We start from the raw sequence: 22,338 nt of genomic DNA, 5'->3' as shown, positions 1-22,338 counted from the left end.
AACCCACAAGCAGGACTTAAGTGCAACAGCATGCTCTCTCCACTTGTGATTTCCAGCCAGCAACTTGTAATCAGAGGCATGCTTCCTCCAACAGCAGAGGCAGAACATGGCAATCATGCCTAGTAGCTATGCATAGCCTTATCCTCCATGAATTTGTCTTATCTTCTTTTAAAGCCTTCTAAGTTGGTGACCATCAAGTTGGGAGGAAGAATGAAAAGCCAGCAACCTTTGTTGCCTGTAGTTACATCTACTAATTTGCTTTAGTCCAGGTATGAGGAACCTGGGGCTCTCCAGATGTTGCTGGACTACAACTCCCATCATCCCTGACCATTGGCATTACTGGATAGGGCTGATGGGAGTTAGACTCCAACCATATTTGGAAGGCTACAGGTTGTCCGCCCCTGTTTTAATTCTTTACATTTGTACCATCCCACATGCCTTCCAAGGATCTCAGAACATCTTATGTATGGTTCCCACCGAGTCTGTCATCCTTCCAACTTACAGCTTCCAGTCCTGCTTAGCTTCAGTGGCAAAACTGTGTAATATACACTGGGCCACTCTCTGGCATGGCTTATCCCCCAAGAAGCAAAGAGTAATTACATCTTCCTTCTCTCTCATGCACTGGCACAACTGTGTGACCTTCCTCTTTGAAACACACAAATTGAGGCTTGTCAACAGTTCCGCTCTTTAAAAGAACAGCCGTGTGGGGTCTAAAAATGCAACAGATCCATGTGTGTTGTTATTCTGCAACATCTGTCCCAGCTGTGCGGGAAATGGCCAAGGGATGGCCTTGCCTGTGAACAGAGGGCTGTGTTCTCCTTGCAGCTGGATGGCAGGAAGGCTTGGGACGCCGGGTGACCCATATTCATTTTGATTACAATGATCCCTAAGAACTCACTGGGGCATTAATATGGCTGCCATCTCTAATCCTCTAGGAATCCCATTGTAACTCAATATTAAAGTTGCTAGGGACTGAGAGGGAAGGGGGAGAAGTCCACCAGTGTGGTTTTAGTGAGTGTCATGACGGTTTGGATAAGCGCTTCCATCTGCATAACCCTTCCTATCAAAGGGATCTTTAAATAGCTCTGTTCTGTTGGGGTTGGCAGACATAAAAATATTTTCCATGTGTTTGTGGGCAAGTACATTTTACCCCCTGCTTTAATTCAAATTGTAAGGCCTTCATTGAAGCTGAGAGAGGCATTATTTCCTCTCAGGCCCCCACCATACTTCCTTAAACAAAAAAAGAAATCAATAAAGACAAAGTGTTCTTCATGAATCAATTGGGGCTCCTCCATTTCAGCACATCTGATTGCACCAGCATCAGGCTTTGAAGACGTTTACATTGCATCCCTGTCTGGCTCTTGGGACTCTCCCTAGGATATTCCCCCTCCCCAAGATACACCTTTCACCAGGCTCTCCCTACACCAGGAGCAGGGAACCTTTGACCCTCCAGCTGTTGCTGAACTACAACTCCCATCATTACTGACTGGCTGGGGCTAATGGGAGCTAGACCCCAGCTGTATCTGGAGGGCCCATATAGTCCAGTATCCTGTTCTCACAGTGGCCTATCAGATGCCCTAATGGGAAGCTCACAAACAGAACCTGAGCACAACAGCTCCCCTCTTGCAATTCCCAGCCATTGGTATTCAGAGGCTGCCCTGTCCCACGACACTAAAGCTAGCATATTCCTATCATGGCTCCATAAATTTATCTGTCCCCCTTTGGTAAAGCCTTGATTGTGCTTGTACCCCCAGACCAAGTGCCATGCATCAAAGCAACTCTCATGGAAAGTGATAGAAGCAGGGCCTCCTTCAATTTCCAGCAGGGCTTTTTCACTTAGCTGCTATTGTGGGGTGGAAACAAAGGGTCACTTCCTCTAAGAAAATCCATTGTAAGGGATGGGTTTGCCCTCCTAGCAGCAGTTTTCACTACCGGTAGTAGATTGGTCTCCGCGGAAGCCAATGGAAAAGTCATCTCCATCAGAGTTGTGTGAATAGAAAAGTGCTCATGCTTTAATGAGTACACAATTAGACTGCTTGGGGTGGGGGAGAGGTGCACATGAGGACACCACTTTTCCTAGGAAAATGAAGGTATTACTTCGTGCTTGTTTACTAGGCCATACCTGGAGATGGCAGGGACTTGCCTTAGTGGCAGCTGTAACAACTAGATTTAGCCCAAATGTGTGAACTGGCCTTGTGTTTGAGTCTACATGTGGTGCTGTTATCTGCGGTGGCCTGTTCACATCTGCACGTCATTGAGCAAAGCTCTAACAATATCTCATTGGTTTCCAAGGAAATGAAAGTCAGAACATGTAGCCTTTACTTGTGCATTCCAGTGGCATTCTCTTGTTGAATGGCATGCCATTCGAGCCATGGTTGCATCTGCAAAATGTGAAATATCTGTGAACACTAAACAACAAACTTCTCTCTTCTTGATTTTCCACAGCACATTCAACTGGACAGTTCCTTTCCTCTCTAGCCTGGCCTGTCTAGTCCTTGCAGTAGCCATGATCACCCTGTATTACATACCACTAAGGTACATCGTTTTAATCTGGGGTAAGTTGGTCATCATACATTTAAAGCACTATGGTACCACCCTGAAGAGTCATGGCCCACCCTTCAGCTCTGGGAGCTGTAGTTTGTAAGGGTGCTGTGAGCTGGTAGGAGGCCCCTATTCCCCTCACAGACCTACTCTTCCCAGAGTTCCATGGAAAGTGGGACTGATTGTTAAACCACTCTGGAAATTGTAGCTCTGTATATTGTCACTGAAATATGCAGTTTTGTGCAGTTTCCCCTTGTATATATGTGGTTTTGTATACCTTGTTTGAGTTAGAAAACCCCATCACAAATTCAGAGATGTGTTGAATTTTGAAGGATAACTGCAAATCAATTCATATATTGCTTTGGACATTGCAAATTAGGTAGGTCTGTATTAAAAAATGTGAATCAAACTGAATTCCTGCCCCCATCCCTAGACTTGTCAATTACGAATGGCCCATGAATTTAAATTGCCACTCTCCCTAATGAGAATGCACAGAATGGAAGGGGCCACTCACAACTTGGTATATTTTGCAATGGGTTATCCCGTCCCCAAGGCCAAAATGTAGCCAGAAATGCCACCCTTAAGTTCTGAGTGATGGCTGTTCTTGCTTCTCTGCTCCTTTTTCTTTTCTTTTCTTTTTTTGAACAATGGGACTTTTCATTGCCGAGACAAGCCGGCTTGCTTTGTAATAAACCTCCCACCACTTCCTTTAAGGAAAGATGTTTGTGAATGATTCCACATGACAGCAACACGTGTCTGGCTTGTCTGTATTTTCGCACTAATTTTTTCTTGTTAAACTCCTCCTCCCTTTCCTGCCTGAGCAAGTAAGGCCTTTTATACAGTGTGATGTGTCAGGTTTTTTTGTTTTTGTTTTAAAACAAACCATGTTTTATGCTGGTGTTTTCATTTGCAGGCATAAATAAATTTACTAAGAAGCTTAGAAACCCTTATGCCATTGACAATAATGAGTTGCTCGACTTCCTCTCCAGGGTGCCATCTGATGTTCAAAGGGTAAGTAATGAATGGCTGCTTCCAACAGAGACACCAGCCCAAAGAGCCACCAGGTGCAGCGTTGGAGGAACACACGGAAGGGGCATTTGGGCTAGCGGAGATAAGGCATCTGAAGAAACCATAAACCAGAGTGGGAAGGGAAAGGAGGAGGCGGACACAGGAAAAGGGAGGGATGAAAACCTGAATGGAAAGGAATTGTATCCCCCAAAGCTCTCTCTTTCTAAAACGGTCACAGACCCACTTCTCCCAGCCACCTTTGCTCTGATTTTAACATTATTTCATTTGGACTTCCCACGCTCGAAGCGCCTGCCTCACTGTGCAATGGGCAGGGCAGCCCTGAACTGGTGTCTGAATGGTACAGCAAGACTTTACAGAAGTATTGACCCTTGTTTAAGTTCTGCTTTAAGCAGCAAAACATCTCTGGCTCCCTGTTTGTTTTAAAAGGCATGTGAACTTGACATCCTTTCATGCCATTTGACGAACAGCTCTTGACCAGAAGCATCAAGGTCCAACAGGCTAGTCATTAGAGGAAACCCTCTGGGCAGACAGAATCCCTCTTTATCTTTGTTTGCTTCTGCCCAGTCTACAAAGTCATTAAGCTTAAGTGTATTTTCTGCTCTCGCTGTCTGCACCAGTTCTTTCTTGTAGAAGATGCAGGATTTGTACTGGCGGCATGCATTAATATTTATATACAGAAATAAGTTGCCTTTCTGTTTTTCTGTTTAGGTTGCATTTCAGGTTTTGCATTTATGAATTTTGCTTGAGTGGTTTCTCTTATCCTTGGTGGCCTTTGAGCAGGAGCAGTGAACCTCAGACCCGGGGGGCAAATGTGGCCCTCCAGGCCCCTTTATCTATCCATTTCCCCCAAAGCTTGGACTTCTTGCAATAAGGATGGGGAAGTTCACTGGCAAGTGTGTGATAACTTTTGCCCTGATGCAGCATCATCTAAACTCCCTACCAACAAATCAGAATGAATATTCAATAGGGAAGCACCCTAACAGAGGCAGACAGTTTACCATTGCCTGCCTTTTAGAAGACATCTGAAGGCATGCCTGTTTAGGGAAGTTTTTAATGTTTGATGCATAATTGTGTTTTTAATACTCTGTTGGGATCCGCCCAGAGTGGCTGGGGCAACCCAGCCAGATGGGTGACATGTTGTAGTTGCTTGTTGTTGTTGTCCTTCCACAAACACAACATTCTGTGGTGGTTCTGTTTTTGATTTGGTTTTTTTTGTTTTTGTTTTTGTTTTTTAAGTGTGGAGCTGGGGAGAGGAAGATGCAATTATTGTGTTTTGACCTGGATAAATTCTAGATGAGTAGCTGTGTAAGTCTATCACTGAAGCATCAGACAGAGAGTCTCATGACACTTTAATTTAAATGCCAATACGCTTATTTTTGGAGGAGGTTTTGTATGCAGAGGACCACTTCATGAAATACATGAAGCTAAATATGCATAGACTCAGGTCCAACTGGGTTTGGGAACTGTTTGGCAAGGTGAGACTTCCGGGTATAGGACAGTATAATAAATGTGAAATTTAAAGAGAGAGATTGTACACTTTGAAAGGGAGATTCTGTACATGAGTCAATTTGTCAGAGTGAACAAGGTCCAGTCTCAAAGGGTCAACAGGACTGGGAACATCCAAGTTTAGATAAAGTTTGGCTTTACTGTGTCAAACCAAAACTAATTTGTATTAGTGACCTTGTGGCTTGCATTTAATGAAATAAGGTTTTGTTCAAACATCTTGCTTTGGGTTTCCTTTATTGTTATTGTTGAATATTTTTACTGCCTGAGAGCGATATTCAACCAGATCATTGTGTGAGTGCAAAGATTATCGCTAGCACTAATGGATCCCAACACGTTGGTAGGATTGCAAGAAGCTTTGTAAGCTAAATTTCAAAATCGTTGGAGCTTAGTGAGAAATTTAGATATTACAATTTTAAGCAGTGGTTAAGTAGTGAAAATATAGAAATCTGTAATGAATGTAAGAAAATCATAAGGAAGGTTTGATGGAAGTCAGTGCTTTAAAAAGCCAAAATGTGTAAGATGAGAAGGGAAATTGTAATGGAGTTTATTATTGTATTATTGTAAAATGAATAAAAATGATTTTTTGGGGGGGGAACCAACTAATGGATCCCACTCTGCACCCCCCACATGTGTGCCCTGCACCATCCACAAATCTGCTCTGGGGGTTGGGGGAACCCCCAGAACAGATTTAGGGGGCATACAGGGGAAGGAGAAGGGAAGAAAGTTCCATTGCACAGCAATAATTCCTTGTGCTGATGGAACACTCCCCTTAGCACTGCTTCGAATACAGCTGTTTCTCCATAATGGATGGAAGCAAGTGAGAAATGATAATTGTAGACACTATGTTCAGTATTGTAAACAAATGTAGACACTATGTTCTCTAAATTGTGAAAGAACTACAGTTGTACCTTGTGTTACGAATGCTGCATGTTGTGTTCGTCACGGGTTACGAACCCGCCGAATCTGGAAGTACTGGAACGGTTTGTGCATGCACAGACGTGCCAAATGACGTCACGCGTATGTGCAGAAGTGCCGAATCATGTGGCGAGCATGCGCAGACGCGGGGCTCAGGATGCGGACTGCTCAGGATGTGAACAGGGCTCTGGGAGAGATCCTGTTCGTATCCAGAGGTACCACTGTACACACTTACCACATGACATGGTGGGAGGGGGATCCCATTCCTTTATCAAACTCCATGAAAAAGAACTAAAAATAAAATGGAATGAGGCCTTTTCTGCCAAATGCCGAAGTCAGGTGGAAGACCCTTCTCCCCACCTCCCGCTCAGTTCTCAGTTGCATCTCATTAGGAAAAAAAAATCTGGTTTTAATATTTTGGTTTTCAAGAAATGATGCATGACTTCTCAAATCCTTCCTGCAATTAATCCCCCATGTTACTGTGTTTAGAAAATGATTCATTACTTTTGAACCTTCCTTAGTTTTTCCCTTGGCTTTTCCTTGGGGAGCCATTAATGCACAGTGGAGTGAGCTTGGGTTACCTTGTTGCAAACGTGACGTCTGTTTGTTTTTACAGGTGCAACGTGCTGAATTGAAACCATACAGTGGCTCTAGTCCCATTAGGAAGAAACGGAGCGCTCTGTAGGATATGAAGTTTGGAATGTGTTGTGCATGCGCGCGCACACACAGGCTGACACACTCCTTCGCAAATGTACACACAGGGTCTCCCCTGCCCTCTCCTGATCAGTGCTGTGGTCCCTGCCTTGTGTCCAAGATGTTTCGTCCGCAAGACATGCACCAACATATATAGATATACATATATATATATCCTGTGTGTCTGACTCTTTTCCCCAGCATATTGATATGCCCCCGTAAGAACCAAATGAGAACTGTAGAAGCTGGAATGGCTTTCAGTGTGGATTTTGGAGTCGAAACCATACAAGGGACTTCCTCTGATTTTTGTATCATAGAAAAACAATCTCTCTCTCTTTTTTTTTGCTTCACACAGCAGATCAACAAAGCTGATATGAGATGTTCTGGATTACTTTACTTTTTAAAACATATCCAGCAGATTGGCATCAAGACAGAAGAAAAGAGTCATTGTTAGGGCAAATGACAGTGTGTAGATGGTATTCAACTCTCAATTAGTGAGTCTTTGATGCCCAACTTCGGCTTTAAGCAATGTACAGTTTGAAAAATTGTTCTATCATAATTATGAGAAATTGCTTAGTGCTGCAGCAGTCTCTTTTTTTTCTCACCCAGCAGTAGCTGCTGATGTTTATTCATTATAAACTGTTTGTACCTGCTGTTGTTCTTGGGAGGAATCTGTTGCTGGCAACAGACTTCCTTCAATCAGCCACTCAACAGGAATACCAGAACCAAATCTTCTATGGACCCTATGGATTTCTGATTTTACCATCTAAAATTCCATCTTATCGAACTCTTTGTCCCTTCCCTCCACACATTAATCTAAAGACTTGCCAACACTACATATGCAAAGTATTTTTTTATAACTTTATATGCATTGATTTGCCAAAGGAAATGCTATAACAAAAATGCCTGTGATTTTTTTTAATGAGCTATTTTAAAAATGTGCAATCTGGATGGTGGTTGTGTTGCATTATACATTTCTAGTTGCATTTAGAGGACTGAAGTGACTTTTGAGTTCTAGTCTGTCTTGCAAACAGGGGGAATTATGCCTGAAAAGCAGCAGAGAAGAGAAGAGAAGAGAAGAGAAGAGAAGAGAAGAGAAGAGAAGAGAAGAGAAGGTGGTTGTGGAATCCAGAGTTGTGTGTGTTCATCAAATCCCCTGAACATATTTTAGTTATTCCTTTGATGCCATGCATTAGTCAAGAGTGGGGACGGTGAAACTTTTCCAGCTAGTGGGCTGGATTCTCAGGTCACTCAACACCCACAGGTCATTTTGACAGCTGGGCAGGGCTGCAGAACCTGCCAATCACCATGATGTTAGGTGAAGTTCTTCCATTTGTCAAGCTGCATAGGCAAAGGCACTGATGACCAGCTGATTGGCAGAGCTCTGTAAGGACCACTGATCAGACTGCAAACCCTGCTTCCTTTGCCCACGCAGTTTGACTTCAAATCATGCGGGTAAAGGCACAGGGCTTTGCAACCACTGGCAGTCAGTGGATCAGCGGTGCCTCCAAGCCCTGTTTTTGGTAGGGAGCAAAATCTTTACCTGACCAAAACCTGATCATAAGACATTAAGTGTAAAACAGGTGACCATGGTTGGAGAAAAAAGCACTGTGAGTGAATTACCTGTAGGACCCCCTGCTGGGCTTAATTAGGCCCATAGGCTGAGGGATCCCAATTCCTGGTTCCCAAGAGCAGCTTTTTCCACTCTTGGATGGGTCCCAGGTGTTGTTAGACTACAACCCCTGCTAGAATTGCCCAGGGACAATGGGAGTTGTAGTCCACTAATTGAAGAGTGTGGTTGAGGAAGGCAAATCTAGAGGCACAATTCTTGCTTTGTATATGAAAAGGCTATAATGATTCAGTTCCCAGGCAAGCCTTATCCTTCAAGAGGAAAGGCAGGAGGGAACATAACTTTTTTTAAAAGTTGTTTTTTAAAAAACAAATAACTCTGGTGGGGATGGGGGAGAATGGATTCCGTTTGCAATTAAAGGTGAACCTATCTAATGTGCATTTTCTGAAACAATATGCATACTGAAACACAGGCAGCTTTCAGAATTTGCATTTCTCTGACTACAAAAATGCATATATTAGGGGAAGGTGGGCACACAAGTGCATATATTAATGAAAATAATATACAAAAAATGCCTTATAATGGGGAAAATTGTTGGGAACATGTGTATATTTGTCAAAGCTGCATAGAAAAATGTGTGTGTGTATATATATTAGGAGAAACACTGGTGAATTTTCATAAGGTTTTTTTTTAATGGCAAATTGCTGCTGAAATGTGGAAAACAGAATTTAAGATGGTTAAAGTGAGAAAACCAGGATTGACAGATTTTTGCATTCCTACACATGAGACGACTAGTGTGGAATATAATATCATTTATGCCCAATATGTGGGTTTCTCCCTGACTAGCTTTGGAATACTGGTCTAAATGGGTCCTTCTCTGATCCTGCAAGCCAATTCTTACATCCTTAAGTTCCTATGAAGCATCAGAGTGAAGCAGGCGGAGGAACATCACATTGGGACGAGGCAACTCTGGACACTTTCTTAGCAGAGGATGATTGAGTTCCTTCAGTTGATCCAAGACTGGTTCACTGAAGGCTGGGGGGGGGGGGGTTTACAAAGACAGCAGGACTCCAAATACATATCTGAGAACATGTTTGCCTTGGATAGAAATATCCTGGGTCTCGATATCCATTTGTTATTCCTAGACCCACATGCATAAAGCATGCCATGAAAATTCATACCAGATCACTTGATGTTGGATCCACTTGCTTTCCATCAGATGTATCCAGTTACTTTGAGCAGCTTTCTGTGGGTTTGGTTTATGGGAGATTCCTTTTTTTATACACAGAAAACATTTTGATGGCACAATAAATATCAACATGGAATATATTTTATTTCAAAGTAAAGGGTCTTCTTCTTTTTGCATGAGTAAATGGTTTTATTCCATCCGAATCCAGCCAAGATTTGTGTATTTGTGTGTTCACCTCTATACAGTGGTACCTCGACTTACGAATTACTCGACATATTAATTTTTCAACTTACGAATGGGCATCCGTTGGCGGTTTTAGATGGGGTTTACTCAACTTATGAATTTTAGATGCGGTTTACTCGACTTACGAATTTTTCTGAATTTTTTGTTTCCAAAGCATTCCTATGGGGAAATCGCTTTTTCCGACTTACAATTTTTTCGACCTATGAATGTGCATTCAGAACGGATTAAATTCATAAGTCGGGGTACCACTGTATCTGTGTTCATATGCAAGCCGATCCAGTAGTGCCTTATGGGGAGAAGCAGAATATGTATGGCTTACCCACTGACTTCAGTAGAGGACCGTTCTCCATTTGTATTCCACTGAAGTGAACGGAGAAGGCTACTGAAATGTAATGTGATGGTAAAACAAATGTAATAATCCTCATAGAGGGAATATGCATGGGGAAATATGGGCTTTGTCAGACTGGGAGCATAAATTGAAGGGCAGTGTTTATTTAATTGTTTTCCAAGGGGGAAAAATTCATTTTGAAAAATCCCAAAGCAGCATGAGGATGAGGGAGTTGCAAACAGGATGCAACCTAAGACATGTCAGTCTAAACATCAAGGAGACAGAGAAGTAAGCTGGTGGGTTAAATGGAGAGGGTTGGTCCAAGAATGTGGAGGTCCCTCACTCTTATCGGTCTTAACTCATGCATACCCATCTTATACAAGATGAGTTGCACAGAAACGTCCAACAAGGGAAGACCCAGCTATGGTGATAATTCTTCACGTATTTGAAAGAATTGCCATTGGCAATTTTTGTGGATGACTACTGCAGTTCAGAACTTCTGAATCCTGCTCAAAAACAGTGGCATCCATATTAAAAGTCTGCCATTAAATTTTTTTATTTTTTTTTTACAAATCTGTGGAGTGTTCCACCTGCAACACAATGCTTTTTTCTTCTTTTCCTGGCGATCATACTTTCTTGCGATATCTGTGTCCTTTCAAAACTTGGGTGTGAAAATGTTTATCTTTTGGCATCTCTTCAAATCCCATAACGTTGTGCAGAGATAAATACTGCAAGCGCATGCCACACTATGGATATATTTGTACAACTATGCAGCCCATGATAGGGTAAACGTTACCAGAATGGCAACAACCAGGACTACAAATCCCATGGTGCATTGTGCTCTCACATAACATGCAGCTGACAACATTGAAGGAAATGTACTGAAATAGAAGTGAAAATTTGAAAAGGCAGAAAGAAATCTCTATGGAGTTCAGCTGGAATTTGAATGGCTACTGCTAAATTTACTTATCATGGTTTGGAAGGCTATGGTGTGAGAAGTACAATGGTGGCATCCCAAGTGACAAATTTTGAGAAGCCTAAATTTGGTCTGTTCTCCAGGCACACTTTTAAAATGTGCTGGACTGTGGGAAACATTTTTTTCAGTAAATTTTCCCGAAGAGCACCAGCAATGTCCTCAGAGGCAAGTTCAACTTTCATATGGTTTAAGCCTTGCTTTGATCATAATCCTCTCCCCTTCTTCCACTTTCTCTCTCTTATCCCACCCACCAATATGTCTTAAGATCCCTTGGGCACAGCTCAAACAGAGCAAGCTGCTTTCTAAGAAACAGAAAATATGGGGAGGGGGGTGAGTTAGGTGGAAAAGAAGGGGGGGGTTCCTACCATTCCTGGCAGTAGATGACTTTACTGAAAGTCAAAGCCATCAGCTCACATTTATCACTGCCAGTCTTCCTTTGCATATTGTTTTTTTGGGGGGGAGGGGGGGTCTTCGCCATGCACTGTTAACGGTGATTGTCATGTAATTAAATCACTGCTCATCACGAGAGCCTATTTTTATGCTGAGATAAGCATCAGAAGTCTGCAGCAGCGTCCCCCAGATCAATAAAGATGTTCCCTGTAGGATTACAAATAGACTGGGGTTGTGCAGGGCACTAGAATTAATTAGAAATTATTTCTCTCTTTCTCCCCCCCCCCCACTTTCTACTTTCAATACATTTTTAATTGTTTATCCATTTTCAATGGTCCCTTAGGGGGGAAAATCCTCTCCTTTAGTTCTTGGTAGTGATTTTTTTTGCCTATGATACCCTCAACAGTGGTGGCTGCTGTCTCCTAAAGTTGAAGATGCCATAATTCCCACTCTGCCAAGCCATGCCCTCCACAGCCCCACTCATTCAAAGCTCCACCTCCTTCCTTTGTCCCTGCCTCCCCTTGGAAGCTCCTCTGATCAGCCTTGCTTACAGTCCCATCTACCATATCTGCAGAACAGGCCTTCTCTGCAGTGGCTCCCTGTTTGTGGAATGTTCTCCGCAGGGAGGTTCGCCGGGCGCCTTCACTATACATCTTTAGGCATCAGGCAAAAATGTTCCTCTTTAACCAGGCCTTCAGCTGATTGACATCTAATGCCCATTTAAAATGTGTCAGGAGAGGGAGGAGGTTATTGGGGGATGTTTTTTGTTTTGATTTTGATTTTGATTATGTACTTCGTGTTTTTATATTGTGATTTTATGTTGTAACTGCCCTGAGACCTGTGGGTATACGGCGGTATACAAATTTCAATAATAATAATAATAATAATAATAATAATAATAATAATAATAATACCCCCACAGGCATTCAGCTTGCAGGATTTGCAAAGGCTGCCAATCTGCTACCAGAACAAGTTGAAGGTGTTGGTACTAACATATAAGGCCAAGTTACCTGAGAGACCACCTTATCCCTTAAACACCCAATAGGTAGTTGTGGTCTATTTATATTAATTTATTAATATTAATTTATTTATTTACACCTCACCTATCAACTCATTCCATGGCAGTACAAAAATACATAACAACATCATAAAGCCACAAATACCATAAAAATAAAGGGGAAATTAGCAACACAACTCTATTAATTATGTATTAATTATTGCAAAAAATCATCTTTGGATGGAGGGCAGTAGAGAAACTTAATTCATCATCATCAAATGCTTGCTACAGAGGAGTCAAGTTGAGTGTCATCCGCATACTGGCAACACTTTGCTCCAAATTTAATGTACACTCCCAATTACCTCAAGTTGTTGTTTCTGTTTTTGTTGGCATCCGTCTGCCTGCTGAGGTCAAACTATTGGAAGGTTACATCACCTGCTGTGACTGTACAGACCCATATGGGAGAGACAGCCTCACCCCAATAAAATAGTTGAAGTGACCCCCCCCCCAAAAAAGTTGATGGGCATTGTCATTCAAATGGGGTGTGTGAGTGTGTGGCATGTCTTGTGATTGATTATATAGGGCGGGCCTTACCTGCCCCTACCAACATTTTATTCAAGTTTGCACCCCTGAGGAGAGACATGTTTTGTTGCAGATGAAGGCGTCTGGCTGTATGGCTACAGATGCATCACAGTTTCCCGTCTCTCTGCACTCCTGCCAGTGGCCATTCCTCCTCTGGTCACTTACATGACCTGAATGTCAGTTCGAATCCGCATGACGGGGTGAGTTCCTGTTGCTCTGTCCCAGCTCTTGCCAATTTAGCAATTCGAAAGCACGCCCAAAAGTGCAAGTAGAAAAATAGGTACCACTGCGGCGGGAAGGTAAACGGCATTTCCATGCACTCTGGTTTCCATCACGCTGTTCCGTTGCTCCAGAAGCGGTTTGGTCATGCTGGCCACTTGACTCAGAAATCTGTCTGTGAACAAACATCAGCTCCCTTGGCCTGAAGCGAACTGAGCGCTGCACCCCAGAGTCAAGTTTGACTGGGCTTAACCGCCCAGGGTCCTTTACCTTTACCTCCCACCAACAGTCATCTAAAAGGGGATAAGTGACCTAAGCAGAAGGAATCTGACAGCCAGTCCAACCCCTAGGCTGGTTTTCAGTAAAAAGTCAGGTAGGTGTGGGCTGGTCAGGGCTGTGGAGGTTGGATTAACTGCAATGCACTCTGCGTGTGGATACCCCTGAGGTTGACTCCTGAGGCTGCTGGCTAGGTTGATTGTGGGGGCAAATGACTGCCAGCATAGACCATCTTGCATGTGGCTGCCAATCTGCTACTGGGCCAAGTAAGGGATGCGGGTGGCACTGTTGTCTAAACCACTGAGCTTCTTGGGCTTGCTGATCAGAAGGTCAGCGGTTCAAATCCCCACAACAGGGTGAGCTCCCGTTGCTCTGTCCCAGCTCCTGCCAACCTAGCAGTTCAAAAGCACATCAGTGCAAGTAGATAAATAGGTACTGCTCCAGTGGGAAGGTAAACAGTGTTTCCATGCGCTCTGGCTTCCGTCATGGTGTTCCGTTGTGCCAGAAGTGGTTTAGTCATGCTGGCCACATGACCTGGAAAGCTATCTTATGAACAAAGGCCAGCTCGCTTGTCCTGAAAGCAACATGAGTGCCACAATCCCATAGTAATCTTTGACTGGACTTAACCGCCCAGGGGTCCTTTACCGTTTTTTTATTATTATTCAGGCACTGTGGTTGTCTGCAAGGGATTCCCACACAGCGGGGTTGATGTTGCCAGCCCTCCTGCCATGACTGCAGACATCTTTATCATGCAGAGTTGGTCTGTCAGTAGGTCTGGTTCCTGAAGCTATCTCCCCGTAGAGCACGACCTTGGGGATCCTGCCATCTTCCATTCTGTGGACATGGTCATGCCAGTGTAGACATCACTGAGACAGGAGCACAAACAGGCAGGGAATGTGGGCTTGGGGGCAAAGATAGTACCAGAGGGACTCCAGAGTGCAAATATCAGAAATCTAGCAGGCAGCCACCCAGTGCTACTCCCTGTGAGTGGTCTTGCTGGTAGGCACACTGAGTTGCACCCAACATTTTTTGCAGGGGGTGCACATGCATGATGTCACACATGCATGACGTCACACATGTGATCCCCCCTGTCCAGCCAGGCCTACTCAGCCCACCATCCCCCACCCACCCACTGCCATCCACCTTACCTTGTGAAAGGGAGATGTGGGGCGAAAATCCTTCACCCTGTGCATCATCCCCAGCAGAGATCACCAGCGTGTCTTCCGGGGAATTGCTCTGGGGATTGTCAGAGTGAGGCAGCAAGGCAAAGACGCTTCATCCTGGCAAATCCTTTTGAGGATTGCCACAGAATATTTTTTTTGGGTCCCAGCCCCCTTCATGAAAATATGGGGGGGGCCTCTGGCCCCTCAGCCCCCCTCTAGATTGTGCCCCTGCTGGTGGAAGTGGAAGCACCGGAGCAGAGCGCCACCAATTCCCATCACACAGCACCAGTCCATGGTTGATGGTATAAAAGCCACTGAGAAATCAAGTAACGGCAACATGGTTTCAGTCCCCCATCCCTAACATAATACTCATAAAGGTGACCAATGCCAATTAGGACCTGAAGCCAAACTGGAATGGGTCAAGAATATTGGTATTATCCAAGAACATCTCTCGTTGCACCACACTAGTCTCTCCATCACCTTGCCCAGAAAAGGAGTATTAGGGACTGGTCAATAATTGCCCACCTTTCTCATACTTTACATTGATTGAATTGCTTTACACAACACAAAGTCATCTTGGTGCAGAACTGCAATCCCTGATTTTTCTCTCTCCATAGTGGGTCAAGATGGAGGAAACAATATGGGCTGGAGCTGCTCGGTTATGAAACCTTGCAGATTCCGTCTTGGCAGAGTACTTTCTTTTTGCAAGGATGACTTTTGGTTGCAACCTTCCCAAGCAAAGGGGTAGCTGAAAAAAAAATAACTTCGCTTTCTCCCTCTCTCTCTCCCTCCCCAGCCTTAGCTGTCAGGATCTTTTAGAAATAACACACTCCTCTGAGGAAGTCGGAATAGCAACAGGAAAATGAGTAAAACCTATTATAAAACAGTTGTCCAAGAACTTAGGCACGGCACAGGGTAGAGATCGATACGCTGTGAAGGTTAAATCTATTTTCACACTGTGTTCCATTTCACAGTTTAATGGTGTTTTAATGTGTCTGTCACCGATTCTCCCCTTCATGTTACACAGGTAGAGCCTTTACAAAGAAGGAAAAGAACTCTGTTTCTCCCATGCTTCACACGGTAACATCTTATTTACCAGCTGAGTTCTGACACCTTCCCTTTTTTTCCTCTCTAGAGATACACCAGACTCTGGCTATTTTAACTTTCAAAGGCATAAAATAGGCTCTACCTTTACAGTAATTTCAAATTAACTTTGTCAAAGGCCTCTAGGGTAGCAGAGGCTGTGAGGAAATGGTGTCGGGCTGGAATCTAATGGATTTTTATAGCAGCTGAAGATACTAAGGCAAATCAGAATCAAAAGTCCGTCCCCCCTCCCCAAGCGGACTCCAAAAGATCTGGACTAGCTTGATGTAGCCATACTGTGTTCAGTGGTTGTGTGCTGAACCGTAGATACAGCCACAGATTTGCTTTCTACAATACTGCACTGAAAACGTAGCCCATAAATATATATACAGAGAAAAGAAATTCTGTAAGAGGAGAGAAAAAAAAAATCAGTGAAATTATCACAGATGAGCTGTAGGATTTTTGCCTCACATTAGTGTTGAAGCAGTTGGGGGCTGTTCGTGATTGCCCTTTCATTCATTCAACAAATCACCTCACTATTGGTTTGCAGTACTCAGCCTTAATGGATTATTAGAGGTGCACACACACTTTTGCTGTGCAGATACTGTGTGTAGGTAAAACCTCTTTTAAACTTTTTTTTAGCAGAGTTTAGCTTCTTTCTCGCGTGGAAGTAGTGAACAATAATAAAGGCGCTCAAGTGTCGGAAGCGCAAAATCGAATGCCTCGATGTGGGTTATCTGTATGAGGTTTACTAGTGCTGTCCTATTTTTTATTGTGTATCCCTCTGATGTTTTTAGTTCTATAATTTTGTATTGAGAAATGTTTTTCTTCTTTCTGACTATTGGTCGAATAAAGGATCTGTATCTTGTATAAAGTTGTTTTAAAGATGACTCACCAAACTAAAGTCTCAGTCAAGAGATTTTATTCCCAGACCGGGTACAAGCGTTATGGTTGCAAAAGAAATGGTTTCGACTGTTGACATAAACAGCAATTAACAGTATACTTTCAAACAAAAGTCTTATCAACAGCACGTTGTAAATCACAGCAACAGCCCTTCAACAGAATTCACAGGCAGCGCTCTTCTGTCAGACACCAGGCGTCTGCAAAAATGAAACCAAGTGGTCTTCTTATTGGCCCTTCCAGCTGATGCCAATTAAGCTCAGAGTGCCACTCCCATTCATAAAGGAAAACGCTGGAACCTTTCAGAAATTTCTATTTGTTTCTTTGCAGAATGATTCCCTAACATGGATACCCAGGCTTTCAGATCAGGAAGCATGTGCAGTTGAGGGGAGCTGCAGAGTGCTAGGAAATGTTTGCGTGTGAAGACCCCCAAAACCACCCCCAAAATAAAGACACAAATAGATACAGAATTTAGTTTAAGTTTTTTGGCATTAATTTTGGCCAGAACTTTATTGATTACGGCATGTGAGTGGTTGCTCGGGCATTGGTTCCAGACTACCTGAACCAGCACAGTGGCAGGAACAGGACTGACACTGGGCACCACCATATGTCAGTACGGGAAAGCATTCTCGGGGAGTGAGAAGCTGGCTTCGATCTCACAGCTCACCCCAGATGCTCCCAGGGGCTCTGGCGTGGCCCTAGCCCCTTGACAGGGTTCAGACAAAAGCAAGGCGAGTCCCTGGATTCCTTTAACAGAATTCTCTAGCAGCAGCAATGGAGGGGCAGGCACAGCCAACCACTTCCCCTCCGCAAAACATTGAACCAATGCCTAACTGCCAATCTTACAAAGTTGTGACGATTTGCTACACGGTAGGCAAAAACCAAACGGCAACAGCCAATCAGCCAAATAGCAAAATTCCTACCGGGTCCCTGCTCCAAAAACAAACAACCCCTAGACAGGCATAGCAAAGCCAAAGAGCAGCCCTAAATATAGGGTGGGAGGACGGGTGATCCAATGCACGTTGCAAGAAAAAGAAAGTTCCCAGCAATGTGCAGCAGCTTAAATAGCCCCTCAGTAGCCAATAGACAGCCCAACAGACCAAATTCCTACCCCAGCAACCAAGAGGCAACCAATGGGGTGTTGTAGCTATCCAAACAGTCCCTCCCCACAACTGGGAGGCAGTTTAGGTGATCTCACTGCAACACATGCCCTCCATGATGGATGACACGATTTACTGGAAAGCAAAAGTGCACACATACCAACCTTGGTCACCTTGCGAGGATAAAGTAAGCTCAAAATGCCACATCCAACGAAATCCTAAAGAAATTCACTAGGGCTCTGAGAATAAAGCAGAAATATGCCCCCCCTCCAAAGGGAGAACAGAGAAATCAGAAGGCAAATTTCAGCACAGCACCTAGAGAGCTAAAGCTATAACGTCTCCCATTTAATTTGCTCCCAATGTTATTGTTAAGTTGCCACTCACCTCGAGGTCCTAGGATCGGTCACAGCCATTTAAAACACAACACTGAAAACAACTTACAATCACAAGAATGGGGTTTGCATCAAAAGATACACCTCTCATATGTCAAAAGCGAAAGTAAAGAAGTGCATCTCCAGCATTCGACAGACACTGTACAGTCATACCTCTGGTTGCGAACGGGATCCATTCCGGAGCCCCGTTCGCAACATGACCAGAGCTGCCACAGAGAATACCTTCTCCAAGTGCTGGATTTACGTATAAGCTAAGCAAGCTATAGCTTAGGGCCCCACTCTCTTGGGGTCCCCCCAAAAAATTAAAGGGAAAAAACTGGATGTACATTTCCAAAATATAAGATATAAAACAAATAAAAGAAAACATACATACAGCAACAGTGTTTTGTGTTGTGTAGGCTCCTGTGATGTAAGTAATGGGCCCTGCCTGCTAGCCTGCTCCCTAAAATATCACTTATTTTGCTCCTTTCTATATATAGGTTGCCTACATTCTGCATGGACTGGTTGCATGGCATCATGTGCAAATGGCTTTAGATACCTATTAGGTCCATAAATTACCATATAGCACATATTCAGCACAAAAAACAGTGGCAATTTGTTTACAAAGGACAGCTGGACATATAAAGGGCCCCATTACCTTCAGTAGCTTAGGGCCTTGTCAAACCTAAATCCGGCCCTGCCTTCTCCCATGCAACCCCTGAGCTTCTGAGAATGGTGGAAGTACCAAGAGGGTCCCCTGGGCCTGTCTTAACACTGGAGATGGTCTGTAGAGAAAAAGGGAGTCTCTCTGTTATTTGGGGCTTTAAATACTGAATTAGGCCTAGAAACAAAATGACAGCCAATGCGCTGGGTTATATGAGATCTAACCCCTCTCATGTGCTCTCACTTTCTTGGCAAAAGCTTGATTTGTTGTTTTGAGTGCCCAGCTTTCTTTTTTCCCTGTTCTCAGAAAATGACAAGAAGCTTCTTTGCAGATTGGTCTATTCAATACTGTAGTTCAAGCATCAAGGGTCACGAGTGAGCAGCTGTCCGGATGGGATTCAAGAATCTTGCCAAATTAGGTGGGCATTTTCTCAGCATCTTCCAGGAGAGAGGCTCTTCAATATGAACTGGAGACTGGCTTCTTGGATTGCAATCTTTTCTCTTCCAGAGTCCCCCACAATGGATTTGGATTTGTCTAACAGGTTTGAAATGTAAATATAGCAAACAAATCTCTGGATGTTGGGATACACACACACACACACACACACACACACACACATATATATATATATAGTGTGTGTGTGTGTGTGTGAGAGAGAGAGAGAGAGAGAGAGAGAGAGAGAAAATGGGGGATGAGGCATTAAAGTGTTTAAATGTTATCTAATACAAATAATCATCTAGTTTTCACTGAAGAAGGCCTGTAGCTCAGTGGCAGAACACATGCTTTGCATGCAGAAGGTCCCAGGTTTGATCCCTGCCATTTCCAGGTCACCACCCTGTGGAAGTCTGTAGGGTCCATTGCCAACAGCAGTGGAGGAGAAATTAAATTTACAGGTGAATTTCTCTAACTTGTACTTTATGAAACAATATGTGAAATGAAACAAAAGCATTTCTTCAAAATGCGCATTCCTCCGAATTTTGCACTGCAGTTCTCCAGCCAACTAATGTGTACATACAGTTGTGGGTTCTCAAATGCCTTGGTACTCATACGTTTTGGCTCCCGAACGCCAAAAAACCTGGAAGTAAGTGTTCTGGTTTTCAAACGTTTTTCAGAAGCCTGACTTCCGAAGCAGTTTCCACTTGAGTGCAGGAAGCTCATGAAGCCAATCGGGAGCTGTGTCTTGGTTTTCAAATGTTTCAGAAGTCGAACAGACTGCCGGAATGGATTATGTTTGAGAACCAAGGTATGACTGTACTAATATACAGGAAAAGTGTGAATTAGTGAAGGTAACACAAAACGGCTGATAGTTTGCATAAGTGTGTAGATTAGGCAAAAATGCATACAAAATGTGTTGATTAGGAGAAATACACAGTAAAGTGTGTGTGTGCGTGTGTGTGTGCGTGTGTGCGTGCTAAAGTGTGTGTGTGTTGTGTGTGTGTGTGTAAGTGTGTGTGGAACTGAACTTAAAAGTGGAAAGATAAGAATAAGAATAAGATTGTCAGATTTGCCCATCCTTGAGTAAAATTTCCTCAGATGACCTAAATCAGTGTTTTTCAACCACTGTTCCGCGGCACACTAGTGTGCCGCGAGATGTTGCCTGGTGTGCCGTGGGAAAATTACTTTATATATAGTCAATATAGGCACAGAGTTAATTTTTTTAACATTTTCTAATGGTGGTGTGCCTCGTGATTTTTTTCATGAAACAAGTGTGCCTTTGCCCAAAAAAGGTTGAAAAACACTGACCTAAATGACCATGAATGGATTTATTGGGTTTGTTGGCCGCCCTTAGTCTTTTTCCTTCCCCACCTTGTCTCCTGATTCACCCTAATGCTCTTTAATTAAAAGACAGGAAGCACAACAGGTAGCAAACACTTCCTGCTCTCTTATATAACGTGACATTAAAATCAGGGGAGGGTGTTTGCAAGTGTGTGCTGCGCATGCTAGCATTTAGTGATCTACAATATCACTGTTATTTCACACTTGCGTGGCTTCTGAAATGTTGTTACAGCTGTCCTGAAATCCTGACAAAGAGGGGCATTTCTTCCCAACCTTCTCTGATGCATCCCATCAAAATTGCTTTTTGACTCCTCTTTGAACCGTAACCATAGTGATCCATAACAATTTATCAGAGGGGTCCCTGTTTCCCTGGTGTGAAGCGGGATGGGGAGAGAAAGGAGGAATAGATGGAGAAGGAGGGGGAGAAAGGAAGATAAACCATATTCACATTCGTACTTTCCAAAAGTCAGTTTGCTTTCATACAGAACTTTTGGAGAAATCTCTCTCTCTTTTTTTTTTCCTGTGGAAAACATGCCACAGCTCTAAAGCTGCTGGCTGGTTGAAAGGAGGAATTGTTCTTATTTTTTTATTTGATTTCTTTCTTGGAAGGTTAATACGAAGGTTAATTTCCCCCCCTCCCCTGTTTGACAAAAGGAATAAGTGTATCCTTGTTTGGAACAACCTCATCTGGAAGATGATTATCATATTAATATTTCCACTACCACCACCCGCTAAAAATAAACCCATCTGCCTTCAGAAGGGACCTTCTGGTGTCCCTCGATGCCACAGAACAATATCTGTTTGATTTACAGGGCACTCTGTCCCAAGGAGTATGGTGTGAACTGTTAAAAACAAAGGTCACATCCATATCATACTTTTAAAGAACACAGCTCCCCTCAAAGAATCTTGGTAACTATAGTTTGTTAAGTGTGTTGGGAATTGTACTTCTTTGAGAGGTCAACTACAGTTCTCAAGACTCTTTTGGGGAAGCCAAGTGCTTTAAATGTGCTTAATGACTATGTCGAAACAAAATAGAAAATTCTTTCCAGTAGCACCTTAGAGACCAACTGAGTTTGTTCTTGGTATGAGCTTTCGTGTGCACACGAAAGCTCATACCAAGAACAAACTCAGTTGGTCTCTAAGGTGCTACTGAAAAGAATTTTCTATTTTGTTTCGACTATGGCAGACCAACACGACTACCCGCCTGTAACTTAATGACTATGCTTAGTAACCACGAAAAGCTTGCTGGAAAAGAAAAATGGGGCAGGGGGAGAGGATGGGAAGGAGTATTGTGTAGCTGGACATGACTGGCTGGCTGGTTCCATAGATGGAACCCAGGAGAAGAGCAGGTGGGAAGAACCTTTGGCCTTCCCAAATTTGCTGCATTACAAATCCCACCAGCACCAACATGCCTGGGAGGACCAACAGTTCCCCACACTCCTGGTAGGAGGATGAACTGCAACGTTTTGTTGCTGCGTCTGCTTGTACTAAATATTTAGACTTTATAGTGTGAGCTTCAAATATTCAAAGCAATTCACAGAAACAAATCTACATAATCCTGAAAACAGTCCCAGGGTGGTTCCACAATGGGATTTTATTGTGGAATTGCCATGCTTTGTTTACTCATTCTTTTATGGGGCATCCACACAGTGCTGTCGCCCAATAAGTGTCATTTACCATTTGCCCTGTGATTCTTCTGTCTTTTTCGCGATCCACAGAAAGCCCAGCTTTTTTGCATATATATCTCCAGAATAGTGTCTTAGCAACCATTAAGACTGATCAAAGCAATTTAAATGGAGTTTTTAAAATGGTACTTACCACAATGGT

The 22,338-nt window shown here is 43.3% G+C and overlaps 1 protein-coding gene across 1 annotated transcript in view; it reads left to right on the top strand.

The window, feature by feature from the left end:
- MCTP2 (multiple C2 and transmembrane domain containing 2) overlaps positions 1-7,742 on the top strand; it is a 95,501-nt gene extending 87,759 nt beyond the window's left edge. The window contains exons 20-22 of the mRNA XM_033167102.1: positions 2,446-2,555; positions 3,455-3,552; positions 6,608-7,742. Coding sequence (XP_033022993.1) covers positions 2,446-2,555; positions 3,455-3,552; positions 6,608-6,676 — 277 coding nt within the window. The 3' untranslated portion in view covers positions 6,677-7,742. The remainder of the gene's footprint in view (positions 1-2,445; positions 2,556-3,454; positions 3,553-6,607) is intronic.
- The last annotated feature ends 14,596 nt before the right edge of the window (positions 7,743-22,338 follow it).

This window comes from Lacerta agilis, chromosome 13, assembly GCF_009819535.1.
Source record: "Lacerta agilis isolate rLacAgi1 chromosome 13, rLacAgi1.pri, whole genome shotgun sequence".
Classification (NCBI taxonomy): domain Eukaryota; kingdom Metazoa; phylum Chordata; class Lepidosauria; order Squamata; family Lacertidae; genus Lacerta; species Lacerta agilis.
Note: the sequence above shows the minus strand (reverse complement) of the source record. Positions and strands in the feature narration are given on the sequence as shown.